This window comes from Fundulus heteroclitus, chromosome 13 (assembly GCF_011125445.2).
Source record: "Fundulus heteroclitus isolate FHET01 chromosome 13, MU-UCD_Fhet_4.1, whole genome shotgun sequence".
In the NCBI taxonomy this organism is placed as follows: domain Eukaryota; kingdom Metazoa; phylum Chordata; class Actinopteri; order Cyprinodontiformes; family Fundulidae; genus Fundulus; species Fundulus heteroclitus.
This window is the reverse complement of record NC_046373.1, coordinates 15347819-15368751: the sequence shown is the minus strand read 5'-3', so window position 1 is coordinate 15368751 and position 20933 is coordinate 15347819. Positions and strand designations below refer to the sequence as shown.

At 38.4% G+C, this 20933-nt stretch overlaps 1 protein-coding gene across 1 annotated transcript; it reads right to left on the bottom strand.

Moving 5' to 3' along the window:
- Nucleotides 1–784: 784 nt before the first annotated feature.
- On the bottom strand, nucleotides 785–17801 carry LOC105935107. Its single transcript, XM_036145870.1, has 16 exons — nucleotides 17585–17801; nucleotides 15395–15518; nucleotides 15183–15305; nucleotides 12093–12245; nucleotides 11766–11990; nucleotides 11280–11445; nucleotides 9168–9273; nucleotides 8994–9090; nucleotides 2517–2564; nucleotides 2191–2319; nucleotides 1978–2100; nucleotides 1736–1885; nucleotides 1428–1649; nucleotides 1179–1344; nucleotides 996–1098; nucleotides 785–928 (listed from the first exon to the last, which is right to left on the bottom strand). The coding sequence occupies exons 2-16, from the start codon at nucleotides 15515–15517 to the stop codon at nucleotides 829–831; spliced, it is 2034 nt and encodes a 677-aa protein (XP_036001763.1). The 5' UTR covers nucleotide 15518; nucleotides 17585–17801; the 3' UTR covers nucleotides 785–828.
- Between the last annotated feature and the right edge of the window lie 3132 nt (nucleotides 17802–20933).

Here is a 20933-nt window from a genome sequence, read left to right as displayed (position 1 = left end):
TTGTTAGTTTCCGTGACGTGGGCTGTGCTTATAAGTCAAGTCATGCAAAGGATTGTGGGATCCTTATACCTCCCTAGTGCCGGTAAAAAGGGGGGTTCCTATGCCACATCGGTTGCGAGGGGAAGCATGCAAGCTCCTTTTTCCTAAGTCCTTCCTGACTGCACTATTCGGACAGCGCTTATGGCGACTGCTGATGCACTTCCATTTTGGCTGAAGAGTCTTTACCCAAGGATATTCATTTGGAGCCCATAATGTTCACAACTCAGGTAGCAAGCTATTGGTTAAAGCCTCAATTGATAGTCAAATGTACATTTGAGGGTTGAATTTTTCCATTTTTAGAGCCCATTATGAAGGGTTTGATGGTCCCATCTATAACAGTGTAGAGAATCCAATGCTTTAGACATGTTCTCCACTAGTAAACCCTAGGAGTAATTTCCCCACTTACCAAGCTAAAAAAAAAAATAAAAAAAAAAAAAAACCTTGCCGTTTGAAACATAATTTTAGACATTGGGTTTTGGCTGATTAAGAGCCAAGGGACCTTTTTCCTTTTACATTTATTGCAATGTGGGTATGCAATGTGGGTATTTCAGGGAGCTTCACTCCCACCATGTGTCCCTGAAGCACAGTTTTAAAGTTCCATTAAGTTCCATCAAGTTCCATCAATCATAATTTTTAAATAAAGTTCTGCAGAAGCCCATTGATGCTTGCACAGATTTCTATTTTGAGACATAGCTGCCATCTTAATGTAGTTTCACACACACAAAAAAATTGTTGCAACACCAAATTAAACTTTAAAACCAAGTTTTATTTTCCCTAACATCCTTTGGGTCACATAATGGGAAAACAGGCATAGAGAGCAACGCCACACTGGTTGTTTCTGTTACGAGCCATTTTGATGTATCCTTCGTCTCCGAAGTGCTCACCCCAGCTGCAAACGACACGTCATTACAAAAAAGGAAAAGTTATTTTAGAATCCAGATAAACGTCGCACAAACCTGTTTTTGATCAACCAGTAGTCCTCTCCTTTCTCAGTACCGTATCCCACAGCAAGCACTCCGTGGTTCACGTTGTGAGAGCATGTGTGGTCTTTAAACACACCTGTTGGGCCACCAGAGACTTGCATCATTCCCTTACAAGATAAATCATTTAAAGAAAAAGGTACAAAACCAGTGACTTGCCATGACGGTAGAAGAGAAACTTTGGCCTGGAAGCATCAATTGCAACCGAAATGGGGCCGATGTTTGCCAGGCCCAGTTTCAAGGCAAACTCGTCCCCTTTTGGCAAGAAGCCATACCCTGTGCAGTTTGCTGCTGTATATGTTGGGTCATACTTGCATTGGCCAGGCTGAAAGGATTAAAACAGACGTTAAGGATATGCCAGACCAGTCCAATTACCGGGCCTTAAATTAAAAATAAAAAGCCACTCACTTTACCAACATAAGGATAAGCAGCATCAGAGTCGATGCCATGGTTACTAACATACTCGAAGGCATTTGCCATGAAGCCACCTCTGCAACCGGCGTTTCCGTATTTTGAGGAACAGTCGACAAGATTCTGGGGACTGAGAGACATCAGGATGCCTCTGGTCTTCTTAAGTTGGCCCTCCAGAGCTCCAACTGCACTAAATGCCCAGCAAGAGCCACAAGAACCCTAAAAGACAAAAAAAAAAAGGTTACCAGATGTAATGCACAGAGGAACACCCACAGACTTTGTACCCGTTTCAGAGATGAGATCACCTGTGATTTTACCGACGTCACCAGCCCTTTGTCTCTCCAATCCAGTGAAGCTGGTAGAGATTTGTTAACTCTGAGGAACTCATAAGGAACCCTCTCCAGTTCTGATGGTACGACAGTGCCCACGAGAGACGAAATTATCTCCTCAACGGTCTGAAAACAATTTGGACATCACAAGCCACCAATGTAATAGGAACTTTAAAGACAACCCCACCCAGTTAATGTATTCACCTTAAAATACTCACCAGGTCCCCCATGTGGTTCATCGCCAGCTCATAGGTGTGCAAGCCAAGGGACGCCTCCAAGTTATGGACACTTATCATTTCCAGGTTCTCTTCCCATAGCCGTCTGCGACCAAGCTCTTCAACCTCAAAAAAAAAAAGTCAAGCAAAGGTAAAAACAAACTTGTGCGACACAGAACGCGTTGATCATCTGCTTAGACTGGAGCTCTGCGTTACCTGATGAGCGTACAGTTTTTTATGGGTCGTCTTCCACAGCTCCCAGTGCTGGTCTAAATGCAGGCTGGCAGTGGCCACTGCGATACCAAACAGCGGCATGAAAAGCAGGCACCAAAACATTGTTGAGGTCTGAAAGGAAGTCAAAAGGAGCAACTATAAAACAATGTTTTTTTAAAAAAAAAATTAATAACCATTTTAAGGCCCGTCATCTCTTTAAACGATGCTGCCTCATTATGAGAGTGCACCAGTTTTGCCAGTGGTTTACATTTTGATTAAGTGAAAGGAAATTAGAATATGTCAGATACTAGATGCACAAATAAAATTACTTTAAAAGTCTTGCTCCAGACCATTAAAAAAATCACCCACCCGTGTTGCTGTCAAGCGGGAGAAACTCTCAGCATTTTCCCAGTTTGATTAGTTTGTATTTAAGCCCACGTTTGCTACACACCTGCAAGCAATCAAACCCTCGTCAGGAGGATTTTTGTCCACTAGGTGGCAGCAAAGAACAAGCCGCGAACGCAGCCCAGACCTGAACTCAACCATTAGAGCAATATGAGATGGAGGCATGTATCTTTTCCCATCCCCCTGGAATCAGTTTTGCTTTAATCCATGAGCTATGTTTTGTCTTTGTTTTTTTTTTTAAACATACAACTTTTTTTTTTTTTTTTAAAACATACAATCAGTCCAACTTAAAGTTGGACTGGTTTTGAGCGGCCCCCCAACTGCGGTCCAAATATGATCCGACCCAGCAGCACAGGGGGGTTGATGCAGATGGGGACCTTTTGTTTTTAATTAGAGCAGAATTATTACAGACAAGTTAAAATCTTCCTAAAATTGAACATGATACAACACCAAGTATTGAACTTCTTATAACCCCAGTTTTTAAATTCTCTTTGATATCATAGTAAATACAACCACATCTATCCAGCGACTTTTACTCAAAGGCAGACTCTGGTGCCCCAAAATGTGATTTTAATTGATTTATCAAATTTTGCTAAATACAGCTAGTGTTTTTGAAGAAAGACTCACCCGAATCATGTTCTTGTTGCGGTGAATAGGCAAAACGTGTTCAGTGTCTTTATTTTCCCCTTTTTGTGTAAAAAAAAAAAATGTATTCTGATTTGTTTAATTAAAAGTATTGCATGCAAATATTTTGTGGAGTTGGTAAAAATATCACAATATAATTTTGTTTAGTAATTTTAGTTTTTTCCCCCCTAATTATATTTTTTGGCCATGAAGTAGTTTTGACTTTTTGGCCCTCAAAATAAAAAGACATCCCTACTTTAGCCCCATGGTGCTGAGCAAGACAGGTGTAGTGGGATTTTACATCGTTCTTTTTCAGCCGTCTTCCATCTGAATAGCCAAAAAGGAAACACTTAACTAAAATGACGAGGCGGTATCATATTACATTTTTAGTAATTTCTTATTTTATTGTTTCAAGTGCGTGTTGTCCCCTGTTGTTTTAGCTGCTTAGCTGCACTTTCAATTAGGTTGGCATTTCTACAATCAGTGATGAGGATTATGAGGGTACAGCCTACAAGTGCACACTCATAGGTTTGCCCCTCTTTCATTTAACGTCAAAATTTAGCACAGCGAAACATGCAACCATGTGCTTTCCAGTGCCACTCCCCCCCCCCCCCCCCCCCCTTTTTTTTTTTAGACCTTCCAGCTCTTGGTGCTTCACTAGTTTTAGACACAACCTAATTCTGACGTCAAATCTCACCAAACGTTTCTAGTTTTAGGTCAGTTAGCCTTTAGAGAAATCAAAAACATACAGAACGATGAAAGAGTTATAGTTGATCTTCTGGTTTTACAGAGAATTTACAGAGTTTGGTGTTTTTCTGTTTGTTTTTTTTTTTGCCTCTGTGCTGTAATGTAATTGGATAAAATCCAGGCACTGAACAAGAAGGATGAAATAGTCATGAAAGTCTAAATACTTTTATATATCTGATGTGTTAGTTTTGTCAAAATCAACACATAAGCTATGACTCCCACCGGAATACACACAATTCATATAAATATACACAATTGAATAAATGCTAATGGAAAACTGTGCAACCCAATGGAAAAATAACATGTTGCTGGATGAACAGGACACACTTTTGCTATTTAAGAAAAAGGTTAATTAAGAAAGACACTTGCCACAATTACATTTACATAAACCACACAGTTTTGTTACTGGGTCTTTATTGGGGAAAAAAAAATCCCAGGTTTACCATATCACACCCAACAGTTTGATGTTATTTAAGTTTTGAGAAGTGCCTTGATGTTGTCACAACCTCAAGCTTCTCTGCGGGGAAACATCTTCTTCGTCTCTTGTTATTTTTGCAGCTGTCGTGTTTGGGGCAGAAGAAAGGACAAATGCGACAAGAGTCGAAATAGGTCCGTATTGCTAGCGCCGGCTGGATTAGATTAGCCTGTTTGCATCTGCATGTATTTAGAGCCTTCTGCTTTGTAAATCCCATGCAGGAAGAAAACAAATACTACGTAAGAAGGGTTGCAGAAGAATATGAGTTTTAAAAACCTCTTCACTTTGGAAAGTGTTTCAGAAAATATATTTAGATTATATTGCTGTTTGCATGTGGTTGGGAATCAGTAATGTAGCTGGAAAGTGTTTTCTTTTTAGACTAAAATGCCATGAACTTATCTTTTAAACGTTTTTTATTAGATGTTATACTGCTCTTCAACACAAAACTCTGCTCTCACATTTTCCTCCTAACAAATATAATCTGCCCTCCCTCAAAACTGTGTTGCTGCAGTCAGATTTACATCCTCCTGCAGAAATGTTCTGCTCCTTCCGCTCAAAACACCGTCTGCTTGCAGGTAAAGCCTGAACTCTCAAAGCTGTCCATTCTGCTCATGGAGCTCTCTGGACTGAACTCTACGACCACAACAAGAACACCGAAGAAAGGCAGTGATGCCAGAATCAGAATCAGAGTTCTTTATTGACATTGTGCAAGAATGCACAACTAAATAAAAAAAAAGCAACTCTCGAAAGCAGTAAATAAGTAAATAAGCAGTAAATAAGTAAATAAATAAATAAATTTAATTAAGTAAATATGAGTAGTATTAAAAAAAACCCCGGTATGTTGAGAAAATGAGAGTGGTCTGTCAGAAAATCCATTATCCACCAGCAGATGTTGTGGGGGAGATCCAGGTCCTCCAGCTTGCTCACCAATCTGCTCTGAATAACAGCGTTAAAAGCCGAGCTGAGCTCCTTTGCTGTGCAGAGCTGTGGCGATGGCATCCTCTGCAGACCATTTGGTTCTGTAGGGAAACTGGTGAGGGTCAAGTGTGAGTGACAGCCATGAAGTGATGTGACTCCGAACCAGTTTCTCAAAGCACTTCATAATGATGGGGGTTAGTGCCACTGGGCGGTAGTCATTGAGACTGCTAATATATTTCCTTTTTGGTGGAACAATTTAAACACGTCATGTCAAAGCCATGCTGTCTGTACTCACACCAAATGGGAGCAAAGACAACATGCAAGCAGAGGAAGCATCCATGAGAGCGCAGCACAGAGAAGGTTAAAGCTTGAAGTGGAGCAGAGGATGCTTGCACAAGAGGCATTCAACCTGAACACAGAACATTTAAAAAAAATATTTGTAAGCAAGTAAGAAGCTGAGTTTTGAGCAAGAACATCACATAGAAGAGAAAATAAGGAATACTACCAGTAAAAAGGCTTGCATTTTCTGGAAGAAAGTTTTTACAACTGCTTTAAAAGACACAAAATAATCAAATTGAGACAGTTGATGTGGCTTGTACATCTGATCAGGATGCCCCCTGGGCGTCTCCTTTTGGGGGATCATTCGGGCACGCCCCAGTGGGAGGGAACCCCGGGGAAGATCCAGAATTCGCTGGATGGACTATATATCGTGTTTGGCCTGGGGACGCTTTGGGACTCCCCAGAATGAGCTGGAGGATGTTGCTGAGGAGAAGTATGTCTGGCTTTCCCTCTTGGACCTGTTGCACCTGCAACCTCGATGTTGTGTAAGTGGAAGACGATGGATGGACTAAATAAATTAGCTGACCACGTCATCTTTAATGTACTGATATGAATGGATTTCTTTAGCATACAGGAGAGCAGAGGTTCCTGACCATTCTCTCTTTAGTCAAGCTGTAGAGCCGCATATAGTATCAGATTTAATGCTTGTTTTATTAAAGGATTTAAGGTCATACCTTCTGCACGAGTCCCCAAGTACTTTAATTCCTCTTTAAGCACAGTCCCACCAGTAGAAAGAGGATTTACTCATATGTAAACAGGGATTATACCGTTTTCTTTAAGGTTGTGTTGAGGAATAGGTCAAAATTATAATTCTGGTGGACATCTTTGAAACCTTCTGCACCACACTTTTTGTATCCATAAGAAAGTTTTGAGAACCTTGAATCTTTAAGTGCTGGTTTGCGTGGGTCTGTTTGATGAAATCCCAATAAAACACGTTTCAGTTTGTGGTTGTAGCATCACAGAATGTGGGAACGTTGAAGCAACTTAAATGCTTTTGCAAGGCCAGGTTGTGAAAACTCCAACTGTATGAAAGCACTTTCCAACACATTAAAAAGAAATAACGGTCTAACACGTTGAATTACGTGCAGAGAATCAATAATTAGGACAGAACAACTACTTCTTCTGGCAGACTGGTTCTCAGTGGAAATACAACAGAGTAAAAGTAATGGTAAGAGTTTTGATGTTTGCAACAATTTATGAGTCCATAAGATTAAGATCCACTTTTATTTTTTATATTCTCAAAACATTTATTACCATGATTAATGCAGCCTATAAGGAGCAGCTTATTTTCAAAGACTGAACTGTGACCCGTTTACATTCTGACCACACTTTTAGGGAATTTTAAGCATATTTTTTCCATTGAAATTGAAAAAAAAAAAAAAAACATTTTTGAAATGGTCCTCCATTTAGCTTACAAAACATAGAGCCAGCTGTAACGTCAGACTTTAACCTTCTTTATACATTACTACATCACCAGATTGCAACCTGGGAGTTTTTTTTTTTACACTAATTTGCCTCCACTTTGTACCCGCAGAAATGTCTACATCCAGACTAAAGTTTTTACAATAATAAAAACAGTAAAAGTGGGGAATCAGGACATAGAAGTGGGTTCCTTATAAGCAGAGTAATTTGATTAAAAAATATATATTCAAAACCTCAAGTATTTACTGTTATCCTTGTTTCGCATTTTATCTCAATTATTATTGTAGCCCACAATAATTGACCGGAAAGGTTTGGATCAAAAACTGTAAACAATCTGTAAGGTTTTAGGGGCCAGGAGCCCTTTTCCCACTCAGCTACAAGGTACGTCTAAAATAAATTTAATATTGTCAAAAAGTTCAATATCTTCTGTTAGTCTTCTCAGAAAATCATTACAAACAGTGTGAAAGATTTCAAGCCTTTGTTTCGTGTAATTTTGATGATTATGGCTAACATGAATGAAAGAATGAAAACTCGGTGTTTCAGAGAATTAGACTATTGTGAAAAAGTTACATATTGGAAAGTCATGTTGTCACATACTAATCAGCTAATTAATAAAAAGAAAAATCTCAGCAGGCTACAGAATCATGGGGAAGACAGCTGTAAGTTGGGTGGAAGGAAATGCGTGTTAGGAAAAACAGGGAGAACTTTAACTCTGAGAAGTAAAATAAAACCAAGAATTTGGGCTTCACAAGGACGGAGGCGTCAAGGACACACACACAAAAAAAAAAAAAAAAAAAAAAAAAAAAAAAAGGACACCAAAAAGCCGCTACGCACAGCTGAGTCCTACACATGGGCAACAAAAACGTTGCATTCCTCGTGTCAAGCTATGCCTGAACCAGGGACGTCAGAAGATTCTCACTTTGGCAAAGGAGAGATTTAACTGCATTAATATAGAATAGAATAGAAATATCCTTTATTACCCCACAGAGCAGAAATTCAGGTGTAACGGCAGCGAAGTGAAAGTGGATATGCATGCACATTCACACAAGGGTAAAGATATATAGACAGAAAACAGTTAGAATATATATATATATATATATATATATATATATATATATATATATATATATATATATATATATATATATATATATATCTATCTATATATCTATATATATCTATATCTCTCTATATATCTATATATATCTATATATATATATATATATATATCTTTGTTTGGCAAAATAGTAGACGGTATAACTAGGGCTGCAAATTGTTGACATTTTTTTTATTTGATGGACTAATAATTGGGTAGTAAAAGATATTTGAGGGTTGAGTATATTACAGACAAAGGTTAAAAGCAAAATGCTATAAAATGTACGTGTAAATACTATATATTTATATATTTGTGTTAGCCATAATCATCCAGATTACAAGAAATAAATACTTCATAAATTTTACTGTGTGTGTAATAAATCTATATATTATGCGAGTTTCACTTTCTGAAATAAGTCACCCGCTTGTCCTTGCAGGGGTGCGTAGGGCTGCTGCTGATCTCCAGCGGTCATTGGGCGAGGGGCAGAGAACCTCACTGGACATAACCACAGTCCATCATAGGGCAACACATAGTCTGGGATTCAAACCCAGGACCTTCCTGCTGCAAGGCAACACCTACCTGCCACTGCTGCAGCCCCCGTAAAGCTGACACAATCCTTCAAAATGCCTCATTATATTGGGCCTTTAAAGCTTCATAAACCAACAGCGTGTCTTTAGCACACACAGTTAATCCTCCAGGGGTGTAACAGCAAAGTGGGCTTGTTTTAAAAAAATAAACTATTAAATACAATCAAAACAGAATGAATCTAAGTTGGTTTCACAACGTGGGGTAGACCGCTAACGAAGCGATGCCACAGAGATTTCTCATGTTCCTTGCAATCCGGATGAAGCCTCCTTCTCCCCAAGCCGTTCCCCAGCTGAAACCGCAGAAACATCGTTCTTATCGCTGGACAAATGTTACAAAAAGGGTAAATGCTGAGAAAAACAACTCTACCTGTTTTTCACCAGCCAGTAGTCCTGTCCTCTGTCTGTGCCATAACCCACAACCAGGACAGCGTGATTGATCAACTTTGGGTTACAGCCTGGCACGTTGTATAAACCTGCAAGAATGACGTGTTTAGCACCGGTAACTAAAAAAGTTACATATATGCCCACTTTATATAAAAAGCAGATATACTGAATACTCTATTATTCAGATCTTGCATAGTATTTAGTTGTTTATTCTTCTGTAAGGAGAAGGATCAAATAACAAGCTAGTTTTTCTCCAATATTTTGACAAAGGGAGACATGGAACGTAGAGGAGCCTATAGTAACCCACAAATAATTTTTATGCAAGAAACAAGGTGAAAGGAGTGAAACCTTCCCAACTTATTGCCCGCCTGGTAAAGATGCTAAAAAAAACTTGAATTAATCTTTTATTGGAGTAACATAAGCACCCACTGAAATTCTAATGTAACCTTGAATGTGTAAACATTGGTTTAGTGGTGAAAATAGAGATAAATTACTTTCCTTTTATTTTTAGGAATTTACCGATCCTTGACAATTTCCAGATAACAAAAACTGAGCCATTTTAAATGTATACTTTACATTTTTGGGTTAATCAGAGTGTCTGGGGACTTTTGATATGTAATCCATGACTTTGTTTACCTAGGGGTCTAAATACACGGCACAGAGGACCATTTCTTTTAGCCCCTCCTTAAAATGGGAAAGACAAGAAAACATTTAGGTGACACGAGTCACACGATAGCCTCAAGAAAATAGAAAATAATCACCTAAACCTGCCCATATACAGTCAGAGCAATCCTTAAAAAAGGATTAAATTAAGTTGTAACAAATAAGGCTGAATGAGACCCCAAGTTTAACTTGCCGCTGCTCTTAGTCAAGCGGGGGATGGTAAGGGAGGTAAAAAAAAAGGTTAAAATCAAGAACGATATCTTAGATTCACTAAATCTCCACAACAACCATTACATACGTGTAAATACCAAGTTGTTGTTTGGTAGGGGCACCAGGAAATAGCCCACTCTATCCTACCATCCCAAAACTAAGCATGTAAAATTTGAAAAAACAAAAAAAAAACAGAAATGGTTTGTTTTGGTCCAATCCGACTAGGCAATGTAAGTTTATTTATAAAACGCGTTTCAAAGACGATTCAAAGTGACCAAGCTTAAGCTCTTCACCGACATACAGTCAGGGTGGGTTAGGGGTAAAAACTAAGGGCAAATATATGGAAAACCACCTAATATCCACAGGTGATTATGGAGGAAGACCCAAGACACCAGAGATTGAGCCTCTCTGTATGCGTCAACCTTGGGATGTGCTACAGGAGAAGACCAAGTGCTGCTCTATGAGCACAAGGGAGACATTAACCATGTTAACATGAGTGCCAATCTGTGCCAAGAGAGCTATCTGTTATTTTGTAAAAGACGGTTACTCACTTTTCTGGGTGAGATTATTCTACCGCAAAAGATTTGTTCATTTTAATCATTTTAACCAAAGGTGACCAAATGTCAGTCTTTCCCGTTCAAACTAGAAAATAAGAAAATGTGGAGGTTATATGGACCGTTATCTTTTAAATTAACATTAACACTGTCTGCTGCTATCAACACCTGAACATATGTCAATACACATGTATGTATGTATGTACAAATGTATACAATGTATATATATATATATATATATATATATATATATATATATATATATATATATATATATATATAGATATATATATATATATATATATAGATATATATATATATATATATATATATATATATATATATATATATATATATAGACCACTATGAAATAAGACATCATATGCCCATTCCTATCTATTTATTTATTTTTTTGGTATTCTTTTGATCCATTGTATATTTGAAGATTCACTGTATATAACTGAATGCACCTTTCCTACTCTGCACCTTCTTGTATGAGACGATGTGTCGAGTGAATTTCTCCATTGTGAGATCAATAAAGACTATCTTAATCTTAAATAACTTATCGGAAGTCTGATGCTTTTCAGAAACAAAAAAGTGATTTTTCAAGGTAGGACGTTGATTTGTGAACGTAAGCTCTGGCAGGATTCCTAATTTCCGAGGCTGACCTCCTTTGTAGGAATGGAAGGAGGGCAGCATGGCGTTCACAGCCACAGCCACCGGTCCAACGGATGCCACTGCAGCCTGCAGCGCCGACTCGTCTCCCCGTGGAAGGACGTGAAAGCTGGAGCAGTACGCGGCCCTGCCTTTCAGCGAGTAGCGGCATTTTCCATCCTGCAAACAAAAACGGGAAGTGCAGAAATTATTTTAGATTCTTACTAAATCATTTATATTATTTTCTAAATGATTCAGAACAATATAAATGCAAGTGCAGATCCCTAATATATATCTTTCCTTTTCGCTTATCCCATGCCTTTGTCTTAAAGTTTGTGCAAAAGATGAATGTGATTCATCAGCGAAAAAGAAAGAATTCAGTAAATAGGAAACTTTGCTGTCCTGCTTCTTAAAGTAAGCAATGAAAGTAGGGAATTAGTAAAAAGCAGGGATATAGGTTGAGTTTTCTGCGGGGTTTTCGACATCACTCAGAAGATGACCTTGTGTTCGTAGGGGTACGAGCTCTCCGAGTCGACGCCTCCATTGTTAATGACGTAGCTGAAGGCCTTTGTGATGTACCCTCCTCTGCAGCCGAGGTTTCCCTCCTTGGCGCTGCAGTCCACCAGGTTCTGTGGACTCAGCATCACTAAGGCACCTTTTCGCTTCTTCATTTGCCCCTCAAGAGCTCCCAGAGAGCTGAAGGCCCAGCACGAGCCACATAACCCCTTAAAAAAGCAAACCAAAAAAAAATAAATAAATAAAACATATTCAGTGCAGCTGTTATTCTTCATATTTTGCTGATCTCCTCTGAGTAGCTCGTTTAGTACCTGGTTTCTGACAGGACTGACCAGTCCCTTCATCCTCCAGTCAACACTTGCAGGAAGCGACACGTTGTTCACGTCCCTAAAAGTGTCATTGCTGGGATCAAGAGGCTCCTCCACCTTCAGGCCGTTCAGCTTCTCGTTGATCTCTTCCACTGTCTTAAAGCAGAAAGACAAAAAAAATCAGCACAGCAGAACACATGAAGTGTGTTTGTCAAAATTAGGGGCAGCATCCGCATCAGTGCTCAGACCCTGGGTGCGTAATGCAGCAAAGAGGATGGCTTTGTTGAATTATTCATCAAATTTACAAATCTTTCCCACCTATTTAAAATGTTTACACATCATAAGCAAGGTTTTGCTTCTTTGGAAACTAATGTTTTTTTTTTTTGTTTTTTTTTGCAAATTTCAGTTAATCTGAAGATCTTTGCAAATATTTTTGTCTTACAGGTAAGAAAATCCCAGTTCCAGTGTTGTGCTGGAATGTAAAGTGTAGCTCACTGTCTTGGGAACATTTCGAATTGAAAAATTTTTTTTCACATGAAAATCTAAAAAGCAGCAATATATTAAGGATTATGGTGCTGTACAATATGCATTAATACAATAAATCATAAAAGAGATGCTACAACAACGTTTTCTCTAAAGGGGAACTTGATGGCTGCTCTCTCTCTGTAATTTTGTATGGTACCTATTTAAGGATATATATATATATATATATATATATATATATATATATATATATATATATATATATATATATATATATATATATATATATATATATATATATATATATATATATATATATATATACACACACACACGTGTACAGACTTCTCTTTGGTGCATAACAGTGATGGTGGTTTCCATTGCAACCGCAGTGCACTGTCCTCTGACTGAGAGCCAAAGCCTTAAAAGCCAAAAGCAGAGATCTGTGCCAGATTCCTGCAAAGCATTAACATGCTACACCCATCCGGGCTTTTCTGCTCCGGCTTTCTCAGCCAAATAAAAACCACCTTGTGATATCCTTCAAAAGAAGGCCTCCCCTCATCTTCATTACTGAATATCTATTCAGGCTTTAGTTTTTCCCAAGTCTTTGGGAAAAGAAAATAGCGACTGATGTCCCATCTTTTTTATGTTTCTTATTCCATGAATAGCTTGCCGCAAATATTACTCTTCAGGCTCACTTTATCCCTTGTATGACATCAGGTTTTACGTGATATTCAGGCAAATCATGTTTATTTCAGATGTAAAAAATACAACGTTGAAATATTTATTTCAAATGATTGCTCATAATATACAACTTGACCTGATGGCTTTTTTAAACGGTTGCTGTGACAGAAGTGAAGAATAGAAACATGTTCAGAATAACACAATAGCGCGATGTTTTATTTATACCCAATATTACGTCCTGAATGAGCTGGATATATCTTTAAAAACTCAAAAAAAATAAAATAAAATAAAAAATCTGTACTTATCTGATTGGTTCGGACCTGTCTCCGCTGACCCTGTTATTCCCACCCTGGTCCCGACTTTGAAATCAGGCTCTACCCGTTGCTTTCCAGACTGATATGCTGCGTTAACGGCACAGTCAGTCAGTCAAACAGGAGATTATTGTAACCTTTTTCACCAGTTTAAATAGAAAAAGCTTAAACGCAGTTAGGTTGTCCAGCAATCTGCTGCAAAGCTTTTATCTGGAACTCACAAACTCTTATCATCCATGTTTTAATGTTCATCAGTAAATTCAAGCTCCACCTTATATCTCTGACCTCCTCCTTTACTCTTCAGTCGATAGCTTGAGGTCAGTCGGCCAAACACATCACAAGATGATCAGGCCTTTGAAGCAGTTGCACCAAAGCTGTTAAACGCTTCACTTCTCTCCATTCATTGCTTGGACGCTGCTGAAGAACTGAAAAAGACTTTCATGTGTGCATCGAGCTCGGCTGAGTTTTAAAGTTTTTCTGGACAAATTTTCATTTGCTTTGAGGTTTGCTGAAATGAAGCCTTTGCCGAGCTCACTACTCTCTTGCTGCATGTGCTATACCTCAGAAAAATGTATTTAACATTTAACTTACACAAAGTTCTTCACATCAAACAATGATTTCTTTTTATTGAGGTTGACTCAGAAGGATTAGTAATTCCCGATTAAAATTGCAGTGGCAATTTTTGGAAAAGATGTTTTGGAAAGGGTGTCGTACAAGTTTGAGATAAAAAAAAATAAAGCTTTTCTGTCAGACTGCAGGTCTACTGGTTGCTCCTTGAGTCTCTAAAAGTAGAATGGGAGGCAGATCGTTTAGTAATCAGGCTCCTCTCCTGTGGGAACAAATCCCAGTTTTAGTCTGCATGGCAGACACCCTGTCTACTTTTAGGACTAGGACTTAAAACATTTCTTATTTGATAAAGCTAATAAAGTGGCTTAGGTTATCGTGAGCCATCTCTATAGTCATGCTGCTATAGGCTCAGGCTGCTGGAGGACATAATTACCACTTCACTCTCTCTCTGCTACATTCTCCTACTACTCTCCAATGTTGCCTTATTTACTGTTATTTCAACTTTAAATTACGTTTGCTCTCTTTTATTGTCTTCATAGTAGCTACATCTGGCCTGGCATTCTGTTTGTAGCTTCATTCTATAGCTACATATGGCCTGAGCATCAGCTGAGCTACTACCGCCAACAACTTCTCCTTCTATAGATGATACACTTGACCCCGTCTTTCAGTAGCTATGTTTACATGCTCAAAGTATCACGATCGGATTGAGCTGTATCTGGAATCAAAAACAAAAAAAAAATAAATCGGATTGTACCATTGATATGGGCACACAATCAATTACTGCAACCATGACATGTGTTTATATGCACCTGTCCACAGTATGATTCTATCGAATCCTACAGTTTTTATAGTAAAGTGCTTTGATATCACGTGTTGTGAATTGTCGTCACACAAATAAACTGAACTGAAACTGAATCGCCCTCTGAACAAGCATTCCAGTGTGTTTATGCATATACAGTCAATGAGGAGTTGGAGCCCGCTACTTGATGCTGAGAACAGGGAGACTAGGTTATGTGTAAATACATTGCAGAATGTCAGATCATCCTACCATATCTGTCAGGTGATTCAGACCCAGAACGAAGCTGTGTTTTCCTGCTGATGCCTCCTGGTTGTGTCTCAGCAACATGAGAAGGTTTTTCTCCCACACCGCTCTCCTAAAGATCAGTTCAGTCTGAAACAATAACATTACATACGCTTTCACACTTGAATGAAAATAAATGTGTTTTAATAAAACCTTTTTTTTTTTTTTTTAAATCATACTTGATTTTCATAAACTTTGCCATGTTGATTTTTCCAATCTTCCCACAATGCATTTGTGGCCGATGAAGAACAGCTGCAGACTGCAGCGCCCAAAACCAACACGGCACTCAACCAAACAAGCATCCTATAAGGAAAAAGAAAATTATTAGAGAATCATGGCTCATTTGAGACTTATAGTTGGGGTATAATCTGACTAATCAGATATTTAAAAAAAATGTATGTTAGCACTTTTTGACTATTAATTTTCTCTGTTTGAAAACAATGACAGTATTGATGAATACATTTTTCTTTTTATTGATTAAGACCCTGACTGCATAGTCTTAACGTGTGAAAATTTTTAATGTACCCCAACCTTAGTGATTCTGATCAAATATGTACTCCTGAAGAAAGATATTTCAATACACTGTATGATTTATAAATACAGAAAACCCTTTTCTCATTGGCATGTAATCAGACATTGCTCATTTTCCATTTTTGGTCTGTTAGGATAAATTCAATTCTTTTTATTTGCAAAATGTCAGGATAACGTGAGAGAGGATTTTAAATGTATTTAACTAATACCCAATTGGGAAAGCCCAAGTGATGATGTCATGTCTTTCTTAGTTTATATTACAATTTCTCACACCATTTTAGTTAAATGGAAGCACACATGTGAACGTATGTTAGGTCACATGGCAAACACACTGCTTCTTTTTGTGACATCATGGGGAAATTAATTAGCAACCAAAATAATCTGGAAGTGAAATGTGGATTTCCACAAGTCTGAACCTTTCTTGGCTACAATTTACAGCAGCTTGAATGTACTTCTTGTTGAATTATATGCAAGTATAAGCACCATGGGAATGTCCTAGGAAACAGTTTCTGTGTCATGAACATACAGTATTTTGGTGCAAAATGTGTGTATCAACCCCGTAACAAAAGCAAAAAGACCTTGTAAAGATGCTAACTGAATGCTGTGTCATTATTTACAGTAAACAAGGCCATTACTGGCATGGATGGAAGGGCCACTCTATTCTTATCCCAAGAACAACATCAAAAGACAGAATAATTTACGAATGCACTCGGGGACAAATAACTTTTTTTTTTTTTTTTTGGAGACATGTCCTGTAGTCTGATGAGACTAAGATTCAAGTGTTTTTGACCAAAAACTGCTTGCAAGCATCCTAACTGGGAGGTATGACGGTTATAGCATCATGCTCTATGTTTTTGAGTCTGGGTTTGGAAGGACTGCATTGTGAGGAAAGAACAATATGTGGAAATATTGAAGCTACGTCTAAAGACATCAGTCAGGAAGTTAAAAGCTGTGAACAAGTTGGTCTTCCTAATGATCAAAGCGCCTACTCAAGCTGCCAAATTAGTTACAAAGTGAAGAAACACTGCTGAAAGTGGAGAAAGAATACTCAAAAATGCAACCCAGGAAACACGTTTGATCATAAACTAAGATTTAAATAACTAAATTTAAAAGAAATACAAATATCTTCCTTTTTATTCTGTCATTTAGCAAATAGAAATAACTTTGGTAATCCTCACTGACCTTAACAGGAAAAGATTTGCCTGATCTAATATCAGACAGTGAAGAAATGTGGTTGTGTGTCCCCAGCCAATATCAAAGCACAAAAATATAAAAGGTAAAATTAAAATTACGAACATCTTTACCATTAAAATCTAAGAACCAAAATCAATGCAAACATTTCAGAAAACAACAGAGTGTGTAAGAAAGCAACAAAGAAAAGCATCAGCTATGGTGCATGAATATCACAATGAAATGTAGCAGTGGAAATTGTTGTACCATGTAGAAAAAAGTTTTGAAGTGATGCCATTATGATCTTTGTGCCTGTTCCAAGCTAAATATATAATAATGGTTGCTTGAATAATTTTAACTAATATAAAACCCTGTCAATGAAACATCACAAATAAAATGAAACATTGCTGGGTGGTGCTGGTGCACAAGAACCTGTGAGAGTAAAGAAAGTCTGTGGGGTATTTCCTTAAATTATCATAGAGAAGTATATATATTTTTACATTTTTACACATGCTCACAAAGGGGAAGTCAAAGCAGATTCCACTAGCATCACCGAGCTACTTTCGCAACAACTTTGCTCTTGCGCAATAGCTTAATTTGCTCTCAGAGTTTACCGAGTAGCGTAGCTCTTTATTACCCAAAAACACAAAAACACGGTTCGCACTCACCTCGACGGGAACAAGCAGCAGGTTTACGATGTCCCAGGAAGAAATGACACCCTTTACCAACGCAGACCAGCTCGCCGTCAAAAGAGGAAGTGTACTTTCCTGTTAAAACATCTGCTCTGTGGCTCGTCATGTGAATCCCATTTACTACCAGCTGCATTTGGCCCAATTTAACCTTCCTGTAGCTCAGCTGCAGCTCGGAAATATGAAAGCATGCCGATATGTGTGAAGGAAACTTCTGGTGGTGGTGGGGAAGTCCTACGAACGCAGTAGCTTAGGAACGGAGTTCAAGTGAAACCGGTTTTATTACTGCGTGACTAAGTTGTTTACTGGCATGCTGCGTCATGTTTTGACTTGGTATGTTGAGGAAACGGTTACAGTCAGAGGTTTAGATTTAGATTTAGATTACATTTGGGCATTTACTGATGCAGTTGAACTGCTGCTTTTTTTTTGAGTTGAATAGAAATAGAACTACCAACTTAAATGTTCAAAAATAAAAATAAGGATTCACTTTAAATTTAGTGTAAATCTCTTATAGTCCCCTGCTGGCTGAAAAATGATACACACACAAACTCCACTATATACATACATGCCCACCAGAATTTCAATAGCTGTCGTTCAGCAAGTTGCACCTCAACCAAACTTGTTGTTACCATCAACAAGCTTTTGGCAAAATTGACCTGAATAAGTGAACATTCTTCTCTGCATTATTGGTTCATTTAAACTGGTTGGCTTCCTGCTGCAGACTGAGCTTCTTTGCAAAGTTTCCATTTGAGGGTTGTTCTGTGAGGTTAACGTTTTGCTCGTTTATCAAAGCAAAAACAAGGTCTAATGTGTTTAGCTTAATTTTCCTGTAACCTCAACCAACTTTATCTAACATTCAATCATCCAGACAATTTTTTAGAACTTTCTGGAACAGCCCTGTTGCTTTGTTTTGTACTTTTCTTGGAATGACCGTGACCTGGATGACTGAGAATCTTCACCAGCATATGCCACGGTTGATTGGATTGTGAATTTTCTTTGTACCCGAACATCCTGCAGAACAAGGGCCAACCATTAGTACTGTACACGGCTTTAACCACAATAACACTTGGTGGGATTTGCCGTTGTGTGCTCTCACAATTATACATAAATGTCCAAGCACACATAAACTTCCTCACATTGTCACAAAGAAACAGGACAAGAAACACGACAGGAAGATGACATTTAAAAATTGAGCGGGAAGGCAAAAGGAGTTGTGAGAGACTCAGTTAAAAAAAAAGTGATTTATTGTTGGATTCCAGCTCACCTTGCTTCTCCTTTTGTACAATTTACTTCACCGTTTACTGTCCTCTATCTTCCTGGATCCGGGTTTGGAAAGAGATTTGCTGATGAGCGCAGGTTCCCTGAGGTACGGCAGCAGATGGTGAGTTTCTGACTCAGCACAAGCTCTTATTGTGCAGAAATCACCGATAGCCTGCGTGTCAACACACCTCAGCATCCTGCAGCTGACCAGAGCGGCAGGTGGATCTACTTAACACCTTCACAAGATGACGTCAGGCAACCATGTGGCCGTCTCTATAGTTGCATTTTTTTCTCCCCCACTAAACAGAGATAACCTTCACTTGATGGAATGGGATGTCATCTTTGCACAACATTTTGCAACACACCTCACTTTTCCTTGATCGCTGTTTGAGCTTTATTCCCTGATGTCTCCAAGCATAGAGTCGATGGTGAAGGTCATCTTAGTCTGAACCGTTTCCCTTTTTCGGATTATTTACTTGCCTCCTGGCTGCTGACCTCGATTCATTAATCCGCCAAAGCTTTCCTTGCCTTTGTAGTTTTGCAGTCTGGCTATTTATTTAAACGGTTGAAAAATACAAGTATCATTGTTCAGAAAGCGGATGTGTTGAAAGAGCTAACATATATTTAAAAATCGGATATTTAACCATGCATCCTGCACAGACACTGATAAAGCGCAGACTTAGACAGACTTTATTCATTCAACTGCACATTTATTCACAATGTGCGTTTGAGTGAAATGTCGTCGCAAGGCTCTGAGTAAAAACGGAAGATAAAAGAGAAGCATTATAAATATAATGCCAACAATAATACTTTACAAATACTCCCTTGCCAGGAAATGTAGCAGCAAAACAAAACAGTATTTTTATATGAGCTGAATAGCTATGTGTGAGACAATGTGAAAGTATTTGCACCAGCAGGATGTATGGCAACAATGAATGGACCATGTGATGGTGCAGATAGTTCAATAAGAAAAATGTATTACTCACAGAATTACTTCTTAATTTTTTATAAGGGGAAGTAGATCAACAATTCTTATTAATTTCTAATTTAGGATCATCCACCATACAGAGGACAGATAATTCAGCTACTTCTACCTGGGAACTGATTCTTTTAGTCATGTTCAATATGTTATTACTGATAATTAGTGTTGCATCGATACCGATACCAGTATCAGACGGGGCCCCGATCCAGCACTAAAATGGTGGTATCGTTATCGGCGAGTACCAACAAATAGGGCACCGATACCATTTTGATCTTTGTATGTCACTTGAACGCAGCCTTCTCTCTCCCGACTAGTATTATACATGTTATAGAAGTTCATGAAAGTTGCACTATTTTGGCATTTAAGAGCCGAAACTCAAGGTTTAAAAGAGATTATTCAATTTTAATATTAATATTAATGTCCTTTTACTGTCTTACTGTTGCACTACTATTAATAGGTGTTATAATTTTACAAATGTTGCACTATTTTGGCCTTTGAGAGCCAAAAGTTTATTCAACTATTGTCACCCATTCCAGGTAGGCAATAAAAAGTTCTTCATATATACACACACACACACATCAATTTCAAACAAATGGTATCGGTATCGGCCAATACTGCACAGCCAGGGATCGGGGCCAAAAAATGGCATCGGCGCAACACTACTGATAATATTTCTATCCTTCTCCTGCTCGATCTCACCATAACTCCTAAATAAAACACAAATACTCAAAGTATTCTGCTTAAAGCAGAGACTAACCCTTGATCTGGAAAATCCACATTTTCCAGTCAGGATGGCCGTCCTGAGGCTTGAAGGACTGCATACTGTTTCAATGTACGCTGGACGACACCAAACAGAACCACATTTTCTCATTTGGAAAAAAACAAAAACAAGCAGGAGATATTGAGGTTCTGGACCCACATCCTGTCCTTCAACAGCACAAACAGGATCAGTGTACTGGAGCATGCTCAGCTTTGTGCTGAGACTGAAGACGCAGTTCTTGCTTAGAAGGACCCGATAACCCAGTTATCAAACACCTCCTTCATCTATCACATGATGCCCAGACTTACACAATCATAAATGCTCCC

Excerpts from the sequence above, each read along its gene's own strand:
- LOC105935107 (XM_036145870.1), bottom strand. The coding sequence starts at position 15,517 with ATGCTTGTTTGGTTGAGTGCCGTGTTGGTTTTGGGCGCTGCAGTCTGC. Across the intron at positions 9,091-9,167 it reads TACTGGCTGGTGAAAAACAG|CTGGGGAACGGCTTGGGGAG; the intron begins GTAGAGTTGTTT and ends CTGCGGTTTCAG. Across the intron at positions 1,099-1,178 it reads GTTTCTCTTCTACCGTCATG|GTGTGTTTAAAGACCACACA; the intron begins GCAAGTCACTGG and ends GTGGCCCAACAG.